The 16,105-nt window shown below is 53.2% G+C and overlaps 3 protein-coding genes across 11 annotated transcripts in view; 1 reads left to right on the forward strand and 2 right to left on the reverse strand.

The window, feature by feature from the left end:
• PC (pyruvate carboxylase) overlaps positions 1-5,160 on the forward strand; it is a 101,498-nt gene extending 96,338 nt beyond the window's left edge. For 3 of the 4 annotated variants that reach the window (XM_049615715.1, XM_049615722.1, XM_049615705.1), the window contains 10 exons: positions 273-417; positions 772-861; positions 951-1,172; positions 1,659-1,815; positions 2,328-2,968; positions 3,172-3,416; positions 3,503-3,682; positions 3,757-4,005; positions 4,310-4,450; positions 4,533-5,160. In XM_049615715.1, the coding sequence (XP_049471672.1) occupies positions 273-417; positions 772-861; positions 951-1,172; positions 1,659-1,815; positions 2,328-2,968; positions 3,172-3,416; positions 3,503-3,682; positions 3,757-4,005; positions 4,310-4,450; positions 4,533-4,781 (2,319 nt within the window). In that variant the 3' untranslated portion in view covers positions 4,782-5,160. The remainder of the gene's footprint in view (positions 1-272; positions 418-771; positions 862-950; positions 1,173-1,658; positions 1,816-2,327; positions 2,969-3,171; positions 3,417-3,502; positions 3,683-3,756; positions 4,006-4,309; positions 4,451-4,532) is intronic. The other variant, XM_049615728.1, reaches the window with a different exon arrangement.
• A 30-nt stretch (positions 5,161-5,190) lies between these two features.
• Positions 5,191-10,164, reverse strand: RCE1 (Ras converting CAAX endopeptidase 1). Of its 6 annotated transcripts, none has more exons than XM_049616113.1 (9): positions 9,928-10,164; positions 9,689-9,791; positions 9,512-9,595; positions 9,178-9,256; positions 8,483-8,650; positions 8,283-8,354; positions 7,949-8,011; positions 6,422-6,480; positions 5,191-6,296 (listed from the first exon to the last, which is right to left on the reverse strand). In XM_049616113.1, the coding sequence occupies exons 1-9, from the start codon at positions 10,110-10,112 to the stop codon at positions 6,285-6,287; spliced, it is 825 nt and encodes a 274-aa protein (XP_049472070.1). In that variant the 5' UTR covers positions 10,113-10,164; the 3' UTR covers positions 5,191-6,284. The 6 variants fall into 6 exon arrangements, with proteins under 6 accessions (XP_049472070.1, XP_049472061.1, XP_049472081.1 ...); XM_049616104.1 differs by having other exon boundaries at positions 5,191-6,309; XM_049616124.1 differs by lacking the exon at positions 7,949-8,011 and having other exon boundaries at positions 5,191-6,309.
• An 85-nt stretch (positions 10,165-10,249) lies between these two features.
• CD1H11orf80 (chromosome D1 C11orf80 homolog) overlaps positions 10,250-16,105 on the reverse strand; it is a 96,568-nt gene continuing 90,712 nt past the window's right edge. Inside the window, exons 14-16 of the mRNA XM_049616227.1 lie at positions 14,235-14,310; positions 10,505-10,692; positions 10,250-10,407 (exon numbers count right to left, since the gene is read on the reverse strand). Coding sequence (XP_049472184.1) covers positions 10,342-10,407; positions 10,505-10,692; positions 14,235-14,310 — 330 coding nt within the window. The 3' untranslated portion in view covers positions 10,250-10,341. The remainder of the gene's footprint in view (positions 10,408-10,504; positions 10,693-14,234; positions 14,311-16,105) is intronic.

The raw sequence follows: 16,105 nt of genomic DNA on the forward strand, positions 1-16,105 counted from the left end.
TCCCTGATGAAGGAGGAGGTGATTCAGCACATGCTCTGGGGTGAGCAAGGGGGGAGGAAGTGGGCTCATCCCCCTAACAGCTTAAGGGACTCTGCCAGAATAGGGGGCTGGTGAGATGGGGAAATGTCATTCCAGAGGGATGAGGCCTCAGACTTCAGCATGGTATTCTGGGGAACTTGGAGAGCTGTGCTGGCCCAGGGTGGCGCCTTCAGCCTCTCCTTTCCCCCTCCGTGCTCCATGGTGATGCCCTCCCACCCACCTCTATTCTGCAGACCAACATCCCCTTCCTGCAGAATGTGCTCAACAACCAGCAGTTCCTGGCCGGCACCGTGGACACCCAGTTCATCGATGAGAACCCGGAGCTATTCCAGCTGCGGCCTGCACAGAACCGGGCCCAGAAGCTGCTGCACTACCTCGGTCTGGCCCCAAGACTGCCCTTCTCTCCTCTCTCAAATGCCTCGCTCCTGGCCCCCTGCCTAGAAGAGCTTCCTAGCATGCCCTGTCCCTGTCCTCATTCTGGTCCTGCACCCTCCCACCTTGCTCACCCTCCGTGCTCCTGATCACAGGGATGCCCCCTTCTCCACCCATGCAGCCCTTAGTAGGTTCCCACTGCCTGGACCCAGGAGGCCTTGGCTTTGGAGAGGACAGGGGTCAACTAGAGGACTTGGGATCCTGGAGGAACCTCTCATCCCCAGGCCCATCTAAATGTTACTCCTGCCCTCAAGACTCTTCCCCAGCCTGTCCTGACCCCACTTCCCACTCTCTCCCTAGGTCATGTCATGGTGAACGGCCCAACCACCCCGATCCCCGTCAAGGCCAGTCCCAGCCCCACAGACCCCATTGTCCCTGCAGTGCCCATAGGTAGGTGAGCTCATTCTACCAACTTGTGGGGGAGACAAAGAGGAGGTTGCTGCCTGAAGGATGGGTGCTAATGCCCAGGTCTGCCCTAGGCCCACCCCCAGCTGGTTTCAGAGACATCCTGCTGCGGGAGGGGCCCGAGGGCTTCGCTAGAGCTGTGCGGAACCACCAGGGGCTGCTGCTGATGGACACGACCTTCCGGGATGCCCACCAGTCACTGCTGGCCACTCGTGTGCGAACCCACGATCTCAAAAAGATTGCTCCCTATGTTGCTCACAACTTCAGCAAACTCTTCAGCATAGAGAACTGGGGAGGTAGGCTGGAGGAGGGCTGGAACGTGGGACTGCGCCTGGAAGGAATTGGGTATCCAGTGTGGCCCCACCACTGGCCACTCCAGGAGAAGCTAAAATGTTAACATTGAGGAAACTAGTGAGAAGCGAACAAGGCATGGTGTTCCATTTGTTCAGCAGTGACTCGTGCCCACTTTGGGCAGGCCTGGTTGCTGGACGTGAGATTGCATAGCTGAGATCCCAGTAGCTCAGGGTCAGAGAGGAGCCACGAGCCTGTTCTAGCATGGAGAACTGGTGGCAGGGTGGTACCCTGTGAAAGGGGGCAAGAGGACACTGATCCTGAGCTACCCTCAGCAGAGGGAAGTCTCCAGGGGTTGGAACAGGAATGTGAAGGATCCTGGAGATGAGTGCGAGGGTGTCCGGGTTAGAGGCTCAGGCTGCAGAGCTGCAGGGTGTGGCGGGGGCCTGGGGAAGTGAGGGGCTGACCTGGGCCTCTTGGTCCCCGTGCAGGAGCCACGTTTGATGTTGCCATGCGCTTCCTGTATGAGTGCCCCTGGCGGCGGCTGCAGGAGCTCCGAGAGCTCATCCCCAACATCCCGTTCCAGATGCTGCTGCGGGGGGCCAACGCCGTGGGCTACACCAACTACCCCGACAATGTGGTCTTCAAGTGAGCCTGGGGTCGGGTGGGCAGACGCCGCACAGCATGGTCCAGTGGGTGCCAGGCCACACTGCAATGGCCTGCGCTTCCCACAGAGAGCTTGACACTTAAGTCTCTCAGTAGCTGTATCCAGCGAGAGCTGCTATCTGGAAATTTCATGAAGTGCAGAATTCTAGTTGAAGAACTGAAGAACTTCTAGCTCATGGGGCAGCAGAAGCCTCAGGACTCCTTGTCCAGTGTTCCTTCTCTCTCAGACCACCACTCTTGCAAAGAATCCCTAGCTGATTCTTCTGACCTGGGCAGACTGAGCTGCACCGTACATGACTAGGGCAGGACAGCACTGCTCCATGCCAGATGCCTCTGAGGGGACCTGCCCAGCCCAGGCTGCCCCAGAGAAGGCCTTGTCCACACTGGGGTGCCCCCACACGGGCTCACCACCCTCCCTGCCCGGTCAGAGCCAGAGCGGGATGTACAGGGGAGAGTGGGATGGGGTTGACCCTTGGGCTCTTCTACCCACTCAGGTTCTGTGAGGTGGCCAAAGAGAACGGCATGGATGTCTTCCGGGTTTTTGACTCCCTCAACTACATGCCCAATCTGCTACTGGGCATGGAGGCAGCCGGCAATGCTGGCGGTGTGGTGGAGGCCGCCATCTCCTACACGGGTGACGTGGCCGACCCCAGCCGCACCAAATACTCACTGCAGTACTACATGGGCCTGGCTGAAGAGTTGGTTCGAGCTGGCACCCACATCTTGTGCATCAAGGTGCCTGGACCCACCTGTCCCAGGAGTCCCCCTGCCCCTTCCCCACCTCTCCCAGCTTCCCCTTCTCCCCCACTATGTCCCCCTCATATCCCCTACCACATACGTGTCACACCCCCTCCTTACCCGACCATGTCTCTCTTCTTGCCCCAGGACATGGCAGGGCTGCTAAAGCCAGTGGCCTGCACCATGCTGGTCAGGTCCCTCAGGGACCGCTTCCCTGACCTCCCGCTGCACATCCACACCCACGACACATCAGGGGCAGGTGTGGCAGCTATGCTGGCCTGTGCCCAGGCTGGGGCCGATGTGGTAGATGTGGCAGCTGATTCCATGTCCGGGATGACTTCACAGCCCAGCATGGGGGCCCTGGTGGCCTGCACCCGAGGGACTCCCATGGACACAGGTAGGAATGGCAGGAGTCCATGGCCATTTCCCTCACAGCCATGGGCCGTAGTAGTCCCAGTAGAGTCTGGCCCGTCCTAGAATCCAGATGATCTTTGCTGGCCTTACCCTCCATCACCCACATCTGAGATGGGACCTGAGCTGGCTCTGGGGTCCTGGGAGGAACACCTGGGAACTTGGCATATTTTCCTGGCCTCCCTGCAGGGGTGCCCCTGGAGCGCGTGTTTGACTACAGTGAGTACTGGGAGGGGGCCCGGGGATTGTATGCGGCCTTTGACTGCACGGCCACCATGAAGTCTGGCAATTCGGATGTGTATGAGAATGAGATCCCAGGGGGCCAGTACACCAACCTGCACTTCCAGGCACACAGCATGGGGCTTGGCTCCAAGTTCAAGGAGGTCAAGAAGGCCTACGTGGAGGCCAACCAGATGCTGGGCGACCTCATCAAGGTGAGCTAGGCCCAGTGATCTCATCCCTGCCTCTGAACCTCCTATAAGGTACCAAGCATCCTAACCCAGGGGGCTTTTCTTCTCAGGTGACACCGTCCTCCAAGATCGTGGGGGACCTGGCCCAGTTCATGGTGCAGAATGGGCTGAGCCGGGCAGAGGCTGAAGCCCAAGCAGAAGAGCTGTCCTTCCCCCGCTCCGTGGTAGAGTTCCTGCAGGGCTACATTGGCATTCCCCACGGGGGGTTCCCTGAGCCCCTTCGCTCTAAGGTAGGAAGGCCCAGTACAGTGTGAGGGTGGGGGTTGGGTACAGGCATTCGGCCTGACCCTGCTTTGCTCCCCAGGTGCTAAAGGACCTGCCAAGGGTCGAGGGGCGGCCCGGAGCCTCCCTCCCTCCACTAGATCTGCAGTTGCTGGAGAAGGAGCTGATAGAGCGGCACGGGGAGGAGGTGACACCAGAGGATGTACTCTCAGCAGCCATATACCCCGATGTCTTTGCACACTTCAAGGACTTCACAGCTACTTTTGGCCCCCTGGATAGCCTCAATACCCGCCTCTTCCTGCAGGGACCCAAAATTGCAGAGGAGTTTGAGGTCAGTGGCTCTGGCACCTATCTACGCCCCACCCCAGCACCCCTGCCCCTGCATCCCTAAGGACACCAGCACATCTAGAGCTCCAGGCTTTGGCTTGGCTGTCACTTGGCCTCACAAGCTGTACCCAAAAGCACCCTTGAGGAACCAGGAGGTTAGGCCTTTACAAGCGAGGAGCTGAGACCCAGGGCTGGGGGACTTGCCTGGGACAGGGTCAGGGGGCTGTTCTACTGAGACCTGTGTGTTCTATTGCCCGCCCCACCCCCTCCCGCCTCACCAGCTCTGAGCCTGCATGCCCTCCCTACAGGTGGAGCTGGAGCGGGGCAAGACACTGCACATCAAAGCCCTGGCCATAAGTGACCTGAACCGGGCTGGCCAGAGGCAGGTCTTCTTTGAGCTCAATGGACAGCTGCGGTCCATTCTGGTCAAGGACACTCAGGCCATGAAGGTATAGCCCCACTAGGGCCAGCCAGGCGGTGGGAACAGGTAGGGCCTGTGCCTCACCACTCCTCCTTCTGTCCTGTCTGCAGGAGATGCACTTCCACCCCAAGGCTCTGAAGGATGTGAAGGGCCAGATCGGGGCGCCCATGCCTGGGAAGGTGATAGACATCAAGGTAGCAGCTGGGGGCAAGGTGGCCAAGGGCCAGCCCCTGTGTGTGCTCAGCGCCATGAAGATGGAGACTGTAGTGACTTCACCCATGGAGGGCACTGTCCGCAAGGTCCACGTAACCACAGACATGACACTGGAGGGCGATGACCTCATCCTGGAGATTGAGTGATCTTGCCCCAGATTGGCAGCCTGGCCATACCCACCCCAAGCCTTCAATAGACACTGAGCTGCCAGGGCAGGCCCAGGCCAGCCAGTGCCCGAGGGCAGAAAGGCCTAGCCCTGGAGCTCCTGTCCTCAGCTGCTTGTGGCAGGAGACGCACTGCCTGCTGTGGCACATTCCCTTCCTCCAGCCATCTGTCTTTTCCCTGCTGGACAGCTGCTCACATATTCATCTCTTGCCAAATAAGGGTCCTCAACTTGGAGACTACAGGTGGTGGTGTAGGTGGGCCTAAGACCCAGGGGAGCAAATTTAGGGGTCCTACCTCTTGGGGGAAGAGCTAGGCTCCAAGTCCTGAGAACTTTGCTCAATAAAACTGGCTTCCCCTGCCCTTCATGTTGGGTCCTGTGCAGCGCCCCCCCCCCACCCCCCCAGCACTACTCAGCATAGGGGCAGGGCTGCCTCTTGGGACTCCCCATGGCAGGGGCAGGTCAGTTGTATCCTCCTTGGAGGGTAGGGGAGAATAGTAGTGGCCTTGGTTTCAGCCACTAGAGTGCCTATGGTATATACACCCCAAACAGGATGAGCTAGTTGCATGGAGAGCTTGGACAAGGGTGTGTTGTTCTACGCATTTAACACCCATTAACTCAGGGAATCAGTCACATTTTGTGGACACAAATGGGAGTCCCAGGAAGGTTAAATAGCTTATCCAGGACCCCAGAGCTAGTAAGAGGCAGAGAAGGGTCCACACCCAAGCTGTCAGTGGAGTTGCTTTGCTTCCAGCCACACTGCTTTACTTCCTAAACTCAGGGCCAGCCTGCCACTTCAATAGTTCAGGACTGGATGTGAACAGGCACCAGTTTCCGGGAGATGGGCAAAAAACCCTTGGATGTGGGAGCCTTTGGGGGAGGATATTAGTGGGAGGTCAGCACTGGATTGAGAGTCTCAAGATCTAATCCCGCCCATTCCCATAAGCAAGCTCTCAGGAGAATCGGTCACCTGCAGGGGGTTTGGCAACCCTGCATGTATCACTGCATTGCTGCCCACCCCCAACCTCCACAGGGGAGGTGATGATGGTGAGGTGAAATGGGGGTGCTGCGTAGTTCTGAGCAGTAGCATGAGGAAGGGGAGGAGCAGAGCTCGGATCTCCCAACCTTCAGGGGACCAGGCAGGTAGTATGTCCCCAGCACTCTGCCAACCCAGTGCTCCTCAGGTACCACAACCTAATTTGGGGGGCAGCTTTGGGCTTCCTCCTCTTTGGACACCAAGATCCCAAAGGTACCCTCTGAAACAGCCCCATACCCCATCTGCCTCCCCAACAGCTGCTACACAGGCTGGGAGGACAGGAAGGCTCTCCACAGCAAGGCAGGTGTGTGACTATCAAGATGACTTTTTAGATCCAGATGAATGTCGTTTAGTCACAGCCAAACTGGGGGTGCCTGGGGAGTGACTGCACATCCATTTCCTTTCAACCACCAGCCTCAGGGAACAAGACTTGGGACAGCCTCCTTGAGTTTAGAGTGGGACCTGAAAGTATATCCTTTCAAAAATTAAAAAATCCCAGGGGCAGGGGAATGAAAATATGAGAACCATTCTAAAAAGAAGATGATGGGCAGGTACAACACTAGAAAAGTCTAAGAATCTTGACTTACATTGTTGTTTGGCAGGGTCCTTGCTGTTCTCAGGGCTGCAGCCTTTGTTCTGAGTTCCTCTAGGGACGAGACAAGCAGCATGGTGGCAGAGACCCAAGGCAGAGAGAGCCAGGAAAGCCTCTACTACCCAGGTGACCATGAGCTGGTTCCTCTACCATTTTGGACCTGTTACTTTCTCCTGTGTAATGTGAGGCTGGTAGACTTTGGGGAGGTCCTGGTAGAGGCCCCACAGTCGACCCTCTGCTCTCTCAGAGGATACAGGTTGGAGACTCCATCACTGAGGTCATGGCCCTAGGTTCCATCCCCTGACCCTAGTAGCCAAGGCACAGGCCCCAGGATGAGCTGAGTTCACACCTGGTACCTGCAGTCCCAGAACCCCACGTGCTACAACTTGGGGCATGGCTAAGAAAGGACGAAGGCAGCCAGAGGGGTCGACCCCATCCTGTCCTTCACTTCAGGGAACTGTGCCTCCCAGGCTGACCCGCCCAGTGGTCAGTGTCCAAGGTAGCCAAGACAGGTGGTGGGCACCTTCACAAGACCCCAAACAGATTGATTCTCAAAGGTCCAAGGCCATGTTACCCAAGTTAAATCTCTTTAGTATCTCAATACAAAGTCCTGATGCAAAAAGACAATGAGAAAACCCTGGGAAGTTGGGGGGAGGGATTTTGTAAATTCCACCCCCGAGCAGCTTTTCAGAGGCAGAGGGGGGCAGAGGAGCTCAGAAAAGCAGCAGTCCAAAGTGAGGAAGGGAGTGTACGGCTCCTGGGACCTGCCCCTTGTCCCCTCACTCCCAGCTGCTCCTCAACCCCCTTTGGAGAGGGGTTGCACCCTTTGGATATCTGCTCCTTTCTCTTGGTCCCTGGGATTCAACTAGCTCTGGCTTCAATCCCCTACAAAAATTCCTGAGATCTCGGGGACCCCAGCCAGCTCCTCCCCTGCAGTACCCCTTGACAGGGAAGGGCTGGGGAGCCCGTGAGAGTTCGTAGGAGCATGTACGGGAGCATGGGTCAGGAGCACAAGGGAGCCTCTGAGTCTCCTGCCCGTTCCAAAAGCACACAAAGGGGAAGGCTGCCGTAGAGCTTGGGGTCCGTGAGGGGCTGGAGCAGAAGCAGGAAGAGTCCTACACCCAGGGCATAGCCTGCCAGCAGGGGCCGCCTCTGCGGATGTTCCAGGGCTGCGCAAACGGCAGGAAAGCCCATGTAATTGCAGAAGGAGTGGCAAAGAACCGGCCCAATCAGGTGTCCTAGGGAGGGGAGACAGAGTAGCTCATGGAGCAGCCCCACCGCCTCCCAGGGCCAATCACCCACATCCCTGAAATAGGAAGTCAATGACCGCCCACACACACCACATGGCCTCTGCTCCCTTCCACCTCTCAGACTTCACCAGACTGAGAGCCCTGGCTCTGCCTGTTTCAAACACCACAGTAGAAGAAACCTGTCACTCCTACAACAAACACAGCATTCCCGTATTCCCACCCACTCCTGTGGGCCCGAGTCCCCAGGGACCCGTGAGAGACTGAGGACCAACCTGTGCGGATGAAGAGGAAAGCAGTGTAGGCGCCGAAGACAGCTGTGTAGGAGAACTGGAACGCTGGAGACGGGGAGGCCTCGAGTGACCACACCTGCATGCTCTTCCAGTCCCAGCACTGCACACCCATCAGCCAGAAACCTCCCCTTCCCCCTGAGGGCAGTGGCTGCCTGCCCTAGCACCTATGGCTGTCCTCTACACCCCAACTCCCATGGCCAGGGGCCCTTCCAATACTACATCCCTCTGTTCCCAATTCTTCCTCCAGAATGGCTATGAGGGACACCCCTACACACCCTAACCCAGGACTGCCCCAGGCAAGCTTTCTAAGACTCACCTGCAGACAAGAAGATGCTCCCCACACTGCTCTGGCGGAATCGAAGCTGCTCAAAAATGTGGTGAAAATGGGCTGGAAGGAAGGCGAGAACCAGGTCACATTCCTCTATGCCTGCCTTATATGCCACACCCTTGCCCCAAATCCCATTTTTGGCTCTCATGCTGGGAACATCTCAACAGAACCAGGTTAGGCAAACTTACCAACTCCAAAGAAGAGTGGGCAGGTGAACACGGCAGGGCCCAGGCCCGTGCATGGTGCTAACATGGGCAGCATACAGGCCCGGAACACCAGTTCTTCTGTCAGGGGCGCAATCACTTGGTTCCGCAACCAACGCATATCCGTGAGGCAGCGGGCCCAGGAGCGAGGAGCTAAGGAAGGGATTCAGGACCAGTAATCAGTGACAGGGTATGGAACAAAGAACTCCTAGAGGCCCCAGGGGACCCTTCTCCCACAGCCTTTTCCTTGACAAACTCAGACATCAATACTCCTGAGGAGACATTTAAGAGTCAAGCTTTGTTATCACACGCAGTATAAAACAACGTCTCGAGAACTGGAAGAAAAGACATGAATAGCTGAAGCAAAGTATTTCGGTAGTAAATTCTGGAAACATCAAAACCAGAACCCAAGACCAGCTCTGGTTTGAGGAAGCCAAAGATTAGGGGAGGAAGGAACAACGCATTTTAGTCCACAGAAAGTACTGCTGGGGGTTCCTAGGAGCCTCCTTGGATTTCAGAAACCAACTCTTACAGGTCATCTGTTACATGTTCCCATTTTACTGATCTGGAAACCAATAACATCTCCTACATCTCATGTCCAGGACTCACTATGAGGCCACTTATTCCCTTTCCCTACTGTGCTGGGCCGCCTGCTTTTTCTCTCAGCCCTTAGGACTCACCTAAGACAACCTTCAAACCATCTGCCAGGTCACATGGGCAATCCATAGAGAGCTGCATCAGTGGGCCCAGGAAAAGGATCTGGGGACAAAAAAGCAATCACAGAAATGGTTTAAGCCACAGTCCCACTACCCTAACCCAGAAGAGAACTCATAAGACTTAAAGCTTTCTATTCTTAGCCAGGATGTCCCACTCAGGCATACCCAAGGGCCATCTCAAAATTTCTGTCGCCCATCAGTCAAAAGATGGACACACACACACACACACACACACACACACACACACACACAGAAAGGAACGTCATGCTAACAAATGGAAAAATAAACAAGTACTCACCATGGTCAGCAGCAGGGGTAGCAGTGCTGCTGGGAAAATACCCTCCAGCCTGAAGCCCATCAGGGTGAGCAGGGATGTGCCTGGCTGAGCCACAGGAAAGGAGGCATCAGTCTTGCTCTCTTCTCTCAGACCCCTGAGATCCTCCCCCTCTTGCCCTCTGCCCCGCCTCCTTCGCACCTGGATGCCTGTGAGTTCTCTCCAGAGTAGCACGCACAGAGGCGAGAGGCTGGACACCACCAATACACTGGTGAAACGCCGCTTGATGACTGCAGGGTGGTCCCTACGGAGAGGGCAGTAAGTTCAAGGGCCCACAGCCTCCTCTGGACAGCGCGGCCCCGCCCCCGGATCGCCCAAGCCCCGCCCACAGCCCCGCCTCGCGGAGGCGCGGGTTCCGGCCGCGCGCGCAGCCCCCGCACCTGGGCAGCTCGCTCTTCCAGACGTAGAGGCTGCCCACGTAGGAGCAGGCGAGGCTAAGACAGGAGAACACAGACACCCAGCAGCACAGCCCAGGGCCCGGGCCGCCCAGAGCTGCTGACTCGGGCTGCCGCTCCGGCCGCGACACCGACAGCAGGCGCAGCCCATCCCCGCCCAGCGCCGCCATCGCGCCCGGAGCCGCGGCGCGCACCAGTGACGCGATCCCGCCGCCGCTCGACCCGCGCCTGCCGCAAGTGCAAGTGATGTCATCCGGCAGCGCGGGAGCCCCGCCCCTGACCCCGCCCCCGACACTGAAGCAGAAGCTGCGCGCGCGGAGCAGGTTTATTGAACAACAGACAGCACGCTGCCCCGGCAGCTACCGGGCGGGCGTGGGCGCATGGGGAGATCACCCTAGCTTAGGGCTCAGGGCCGGGATCCAGCCACTCGGATAGATTGGAGACCTCCTGCAGCCATAGCGAGTCCTGCGGGAGGAAAGGAAGCTCGGGGTGAGGACCCATCGGCAGCGGCCGTCTCCGCCTTCCCTCTGCTCCATCACCTGCGCGGCCCTCGCCCGGTTACCTCCAGGCCGCCCCCATGGCTCGCCCTGCTTCCGCTAGGGGTCGGGAAGGCCCCTGCAGGCTCTGTGCGGCACGCGGCGGCCTCTAGTTGGCTCGGGGCCCTGGCAGAGTGGAAAGCCTGCGTCTCTTCCATGCCCCGCCGGAGGCTGCCCCTCTTGAGCCTCTTGTTTTCCACTTGCTCGCTGGTTCCTAGACGAAAACAAGCCCACTTACCTTACGCCCACGGCCCAGTGCTAGAAAGATCCTTGGGGCTGAAGACACCTGGGAGAAGGGAGGAGCTGGTCCCGGCTCTCTTAGCCCTCCCATCTCAAATTCCTTTCATCAGGTCTGTCTGGATCAAAACTCGGCAGCCCCGGTCCTACAGGGCGAGGCTGCAGATTGGTTTCCATCCTCACTTGGGTCTTGCACCCACTCATTCTTTATCTGCACAGATTCCTCGTGGAGTCTGCACTATCCAGCTTCTCCCTCCCTGCCAAGCTGTGATCCCCCTGCCTGAAAGTCAGCCTCACCCCTCCCTTCGTAGCTCACACTGCGTTGAGCAGTGCCCACTGGCACCCTCCCTACCATTAACTGATGCACTTGTGCAAATTTAAAGGGAGTTTGGATCCATAAATTCTTTCTGAGCAGGTCCTGGGAATGTAGCTCAATGAACTGCTCCCTGGGTAAAACTCACTCATGCTAGAAGGGATTCAGAAGTGTGTACAAAGCCCAGGGATAGAACACGGAAAGAAGTTGTTAACCATTCCTAGAGGTGGAGAAAGGTTTCCCTGAGATGTCTCAGCTGGGTTTTAAAGGATAAAGAGAAATATGCCAGACCAACAAGGAAGAGGAAAGGAATTCCAGGTGGAAAGAGGCAAATACCCAAAGGCATTAATTAGTATCCTCCATAAAATGCAAAAAGGGGGGGGGGGCTCCTAGGAGATGAATCTGAAGGGGTTAGTATGAATCAGAGAAGACTTAAGGACAGGGATTCTTACTGTAGAAAGTGGGCAGGGAAGAATTTTAATAAGCACTGGAGATACATTGTTAATTTGTATCTTAGAAAGATTATTCTGTCAAAGGTGTTGGCTAGAGTCAAATTAGAAGCAAGAAGACTTTAAGAACCCAGGAGAGGGAAGGCAGCAGGGATGGATGGAGGCACCACTTCTGACACTAGGTGTCAGAAGTATATTCATGAGGCCATAACGACAGGTCTTGGCGACAGAATAGGAGGTGTGGTACATGATAATGAGTGGCATCTTAAGTGAATCTCACTTCAGATGTGAAAAACTGGGTAAGGAGTGGTGCTGTTAATCATGGTAGAGGTAACAACGGGACCTCCACATGGACCTGCCTAGTGAGCAGATAAATCTCCCATCTGGCACTCCAGAGAGGCCTGGGCTGGTCATGCCAACTGGGGAGTCTTGAGCCCAGATGTAAGGTTCAATGCCTGGGATGGAAGAGAGCAGCGAGGGAAGAAGTGCTATACAAGCACAGTTTAGGGGTGGCCAAAGGAAGGTAAAGAGAACACTCAGAGGGAAGAATGACGTAAGTCGCAGTTTTACAGTGCTGAGTTTTGTAAATAGTTCATGTACGGTAAAGATAAATTGTACAATTTGGTAAATACAAAGCCTTCCCAAACAAGAGAGGCCACAGAAGAAGCAAGTGCCCTGGAGATTGGGAAGGAGAAAGGGAGAGCCAGATTGAGAACCCTGGCTGAGATGTGATGGAGAGAAATAAATGGAAGAAGTTCAAGATCATGGGAGATTTTCTTTTTAAGTAATAAGAGATTGCCCTGCTGAGAGGAAAGACCTCAGAAGGGAAACTGAAGGTGCAGAAGTGATGGCTGATGCGGGCGCCTGGGTGGCTCAGTCGGTTAAGCGTCCGACTTCAGCCAGGTCACGATCTCACGGTCCGTGAGTTCGAGCCCCGCGTCGGGCTCCGGGCTGATGGCTCAGAGCCTGGAGCCTGCTTCCGATTCTGTGTCTCCCTCTCTCTCTGCCCCTCCCCCATTCATGCTCTGTCTCTCTCTGTCTCAAAAATAAATAAACATTAAAAAAAAAAAAAAAAAGAAGTGATGGCTGATGCAAGCAGATCCTGAGAAAGCAACAGGGCTAATGCCACCCCTGAGCCTAGCAGGGATGGATCCCCATGCTGATACAGTTTGGGCACTAAGTGTGAAGTAGGAGGCTAAGACAGGAGTCAGAGACTGGGTAGATTATTGAAAGAATGGAGTAGCTGCTGATGAGGCCAGAAAGATGACACAAAGGACCGATAGCTGGAGGCCACCAGTAAATGGACCATGGATGTATGGTGGCATCATCCAACTTTCAGTGATTTTCTTTAGCAGAACTGCTCATGTGGGTGGGACACAGGATTGATGGTGACTGGAGCTGCAACTTTGTAAAGCTGAGCAGCTCAAGCAGTCTTCTGGGGAGGCGAGGGGGGGTGGTTCATCAGATAATAAATGCCTAGATTTTAAGGCTTCTATTGCAGTGGAGAAAGCATAGGCTGAAATTCAGATTATTTTCCTGGAGAGCACTCTACCCAGCCTGAGTCTGGGTTGTCTCTTGTGAAAGGGGACTACTGCTGCCCATACCAAAGGGTCACTGTCAGAGGGGTCACTGGAAAAGCCTAGCATCCCCCTGGGTCCACAGAAGGTGCTGGATAGAACGTTAATTTCTCCCTTCTAAGGGAAGTACTTATTCTTTTACTCTTCACTACATAAATACTGACTTGAATGTGGTATACTTTCATTCTTTTAAATCTCCAAATCTTAATGTATAAAAATAGATTCTTTGCTTTATTATGACAGCCTTCACTGCAGGGTTCTTTCAGTAGCCAACAGCCCCCACAACATTTGAAACATGGTTCAACAGACAGAATGATTCAGGAATACCTCTCAGGCCTAAGTTTGGACATCATGCAGTATGTTGTAGTTGTGACCCTGGAAAGAGGAATTTTACCAACAAAGTATAGGTGCTGAAGTCAGTCCCCAAATTCCCACAAGCCCAGGCTCTGTTTTGTTTGATGGTGCATCCCTGCTAGTCTTGGCTCTGGAGCCAGACTGCCTGGGTTTGAATTCTTGTTCTGCCATTTACTAGCTGTGTGACCTTGGGTGAGTCTACTGACATCTCTGTAAATGTCTCAGTTTACCTGTAAAATGAGAATAGTAACACTACATCATAAGATTGTTTTCAGAATTAAGAGCAGGTGCCTGGCACCTGCACTATCAGTTTCAGGCACCTGTGGCTAAGTTATTTCCGGCCATACACACATCTCTCTGCCACTGCTGGCTCTGAAGGCTGTGTAAGTGTTGGAGGGAGAGGGGGAAAAGACCAGTACAATCACCACCATATCACACACAATGACAACTCCCTATAACATACATCAAGATTGAGATGGTATTCTGTACCCAGGAGTAGCTTCCAGAGCCCCAGAGTAGTAACCAAAACCAGGGAGCACAGCAGTAATGAGAAAAGATGTGAAGGAACCAACTAGATTCAGGGCCCTGCCCCTTCATGTGCAGCTATCTTTAACTGTACAACGTTACTAGGAATTTCTAGTTCTATCATACCAACTTTGGGGAGGGAATGCCCCCCTGCTGCTCCAGAACACCCATAGTGGTGGTAGAAGCCGGCCAAATCCCATGATTTTGCTATGGTGTGGAAGGTGTAGTTTGAAAGCTTGAAGCCAATGTACCTTACTTCTGAGCTTTGCTCCTAGGCTCACCTGAGAAGCTGATCCCTTACCTGTAAGGAGTTCTGGACTGCTGTTCTCATGTGCATCTTCTGTGCTCTGCTCTGCATTTTTCTCTGGGAGCAGCTGCTTTAAAAATTAGAAGTCCTAAGTGAGTTTTGCAGGAACATGAACAAGCTCCAGTGAGACAAGTGAGCCTGGTGGCTTTGTTGGCCTCACAGGGCTACCCTCTCTTACCTGGAATTCCCTCTTCCTCCTCGCTCATGCGAGTCTCCCCTACCCAACCCCAATCATCAGGGCTTCCTTGTGTCAGAGCCTTTGCAGCTCATTCCAGGTACTCCAGGCATTTCCCACCTCTACCCATTTCTACCTGACCTCTGGGTACCCATTACCCACCTTTTCCCATTTCTACCTGACCTCTGGTAACTTGCTTACCATCTGCCCCACTCCTTGGGCTCTGAAGATGCACTGCCTGCCCTTATTTAACATTTTTATGTGTGTCCCATTTTCCACATTTTAAATTCCTTGAAAGGTAAGGTTCGCTGTGACTGCATCATTTTATAGCTAGCACAGTGTCTTGCATAGAGGTAAGTGATCTACATATAACTGACTGAAGTCAAACCTGGGAAGCCTGGCACATTTCGTCGTCCTCTGTAGCGTTTCAAAGTCCTGCCACACTTGGTTCAATTTGGATAGAGAAACAAAAGTTTCTCTAAGCTTACTAAGATCAGAACCCAATCCTAGCTTCTTGTTTTTCAAAAATACAAGTATTTAAAAACAGACACAGTCTTCATCAAAATTAAAAACTTTTGTGCTTCAAAGAACACAATAAAGTGAAAAATCAACCCACAAGAATGGGAGAAAATATTTGCAAATCATATCTGGTAAGGGAGTTGTATCCAGAATAAAGAACTCTTGTAATTCAATAACAAACAACCTAATTAAAAGTGGGTTTGATAGAGTTGGAGACCTTTCTCCAAAGAAGAGATACAAATGGCCAATAAACCAATGAAAAGATGCTCAACATCATTATTCATTAGGGAAATGCAAATCAAAGCCACTATGAGATACTACTTTATACCCACTAGGATGGTAGTAGTAATAGTAATAAAATAACAACAATAATAATAGACAATATCAATAGTTGGTGACAATGTAGAAAATTGGAACCACTACACATTACTGTTGGGTAAGTAAAATGGCCAGTTTGGAAAATAGTTTGAAAGTTACTAAAAATGTTAAACATAGAGTTACCATATGACCCAGCAATTCTACTACTAGATATATAACCAAGAGATTTACAAACATGTCCATCCAAAAATGTTCACAGCATTATTTATAATCGCCCAAAAGTGCAAATAACATAAAGGTTCATCAACTGATGAATGGGTAGAAGAAATATGGCACATCCATACAAAAGGATATTTACTCAACCATAAAAAGGAATGAAGTACCATCACATGTTACAACATGAATCTTGAAAACATTATGCTTAGTGGAAGAAGCCAGACTACCTATTTTGGTTCCATTTACGTGAACCAGTATAGGAAAATCCATGGAGACAAAGTAGACTGGTGGTTGCCAGGAGATGGAAGGTGGGGGAATTGGGACTGACTACAAATAGGTACAGGGTTTTTTTCTGGCATGATGGAAATATTGTGGAATTTAGTGGTAATTGTTGCACAGCACAGTGATTATATTTAAAGCCACTAAATTGTACAACTTAAAATGGTAAATTTTATGGTGAGTTATAACTCAATAAAAAATACTATCATGTATTGTTCATTAAATAAAACTTCAACTTCTAAGTACATTCCAAGGAACACAGAATGGTAAAGATGGCCCTAACGGTGTGAAAAAAGAAACCGTACGAAGAAAATTTCCATTTTTTTCTTCGAGAGAAAGCTTTTTTTTTTTTTTTTTA

The sequence above is a fragment of the Panthera uncia genome, chromosome D1 (assembly GCF_023721935.1).
Source record: "Panthera uncia isolate 11264 chromosome D1, Puncia_PCG_1.0, whole genome shotgun sequence".
Lineage (NCBI taxonomy): Eukaryota > Metazoa > Chordata > Mammalia > Carnivora > Felidae > Panthera > Panthera uncia.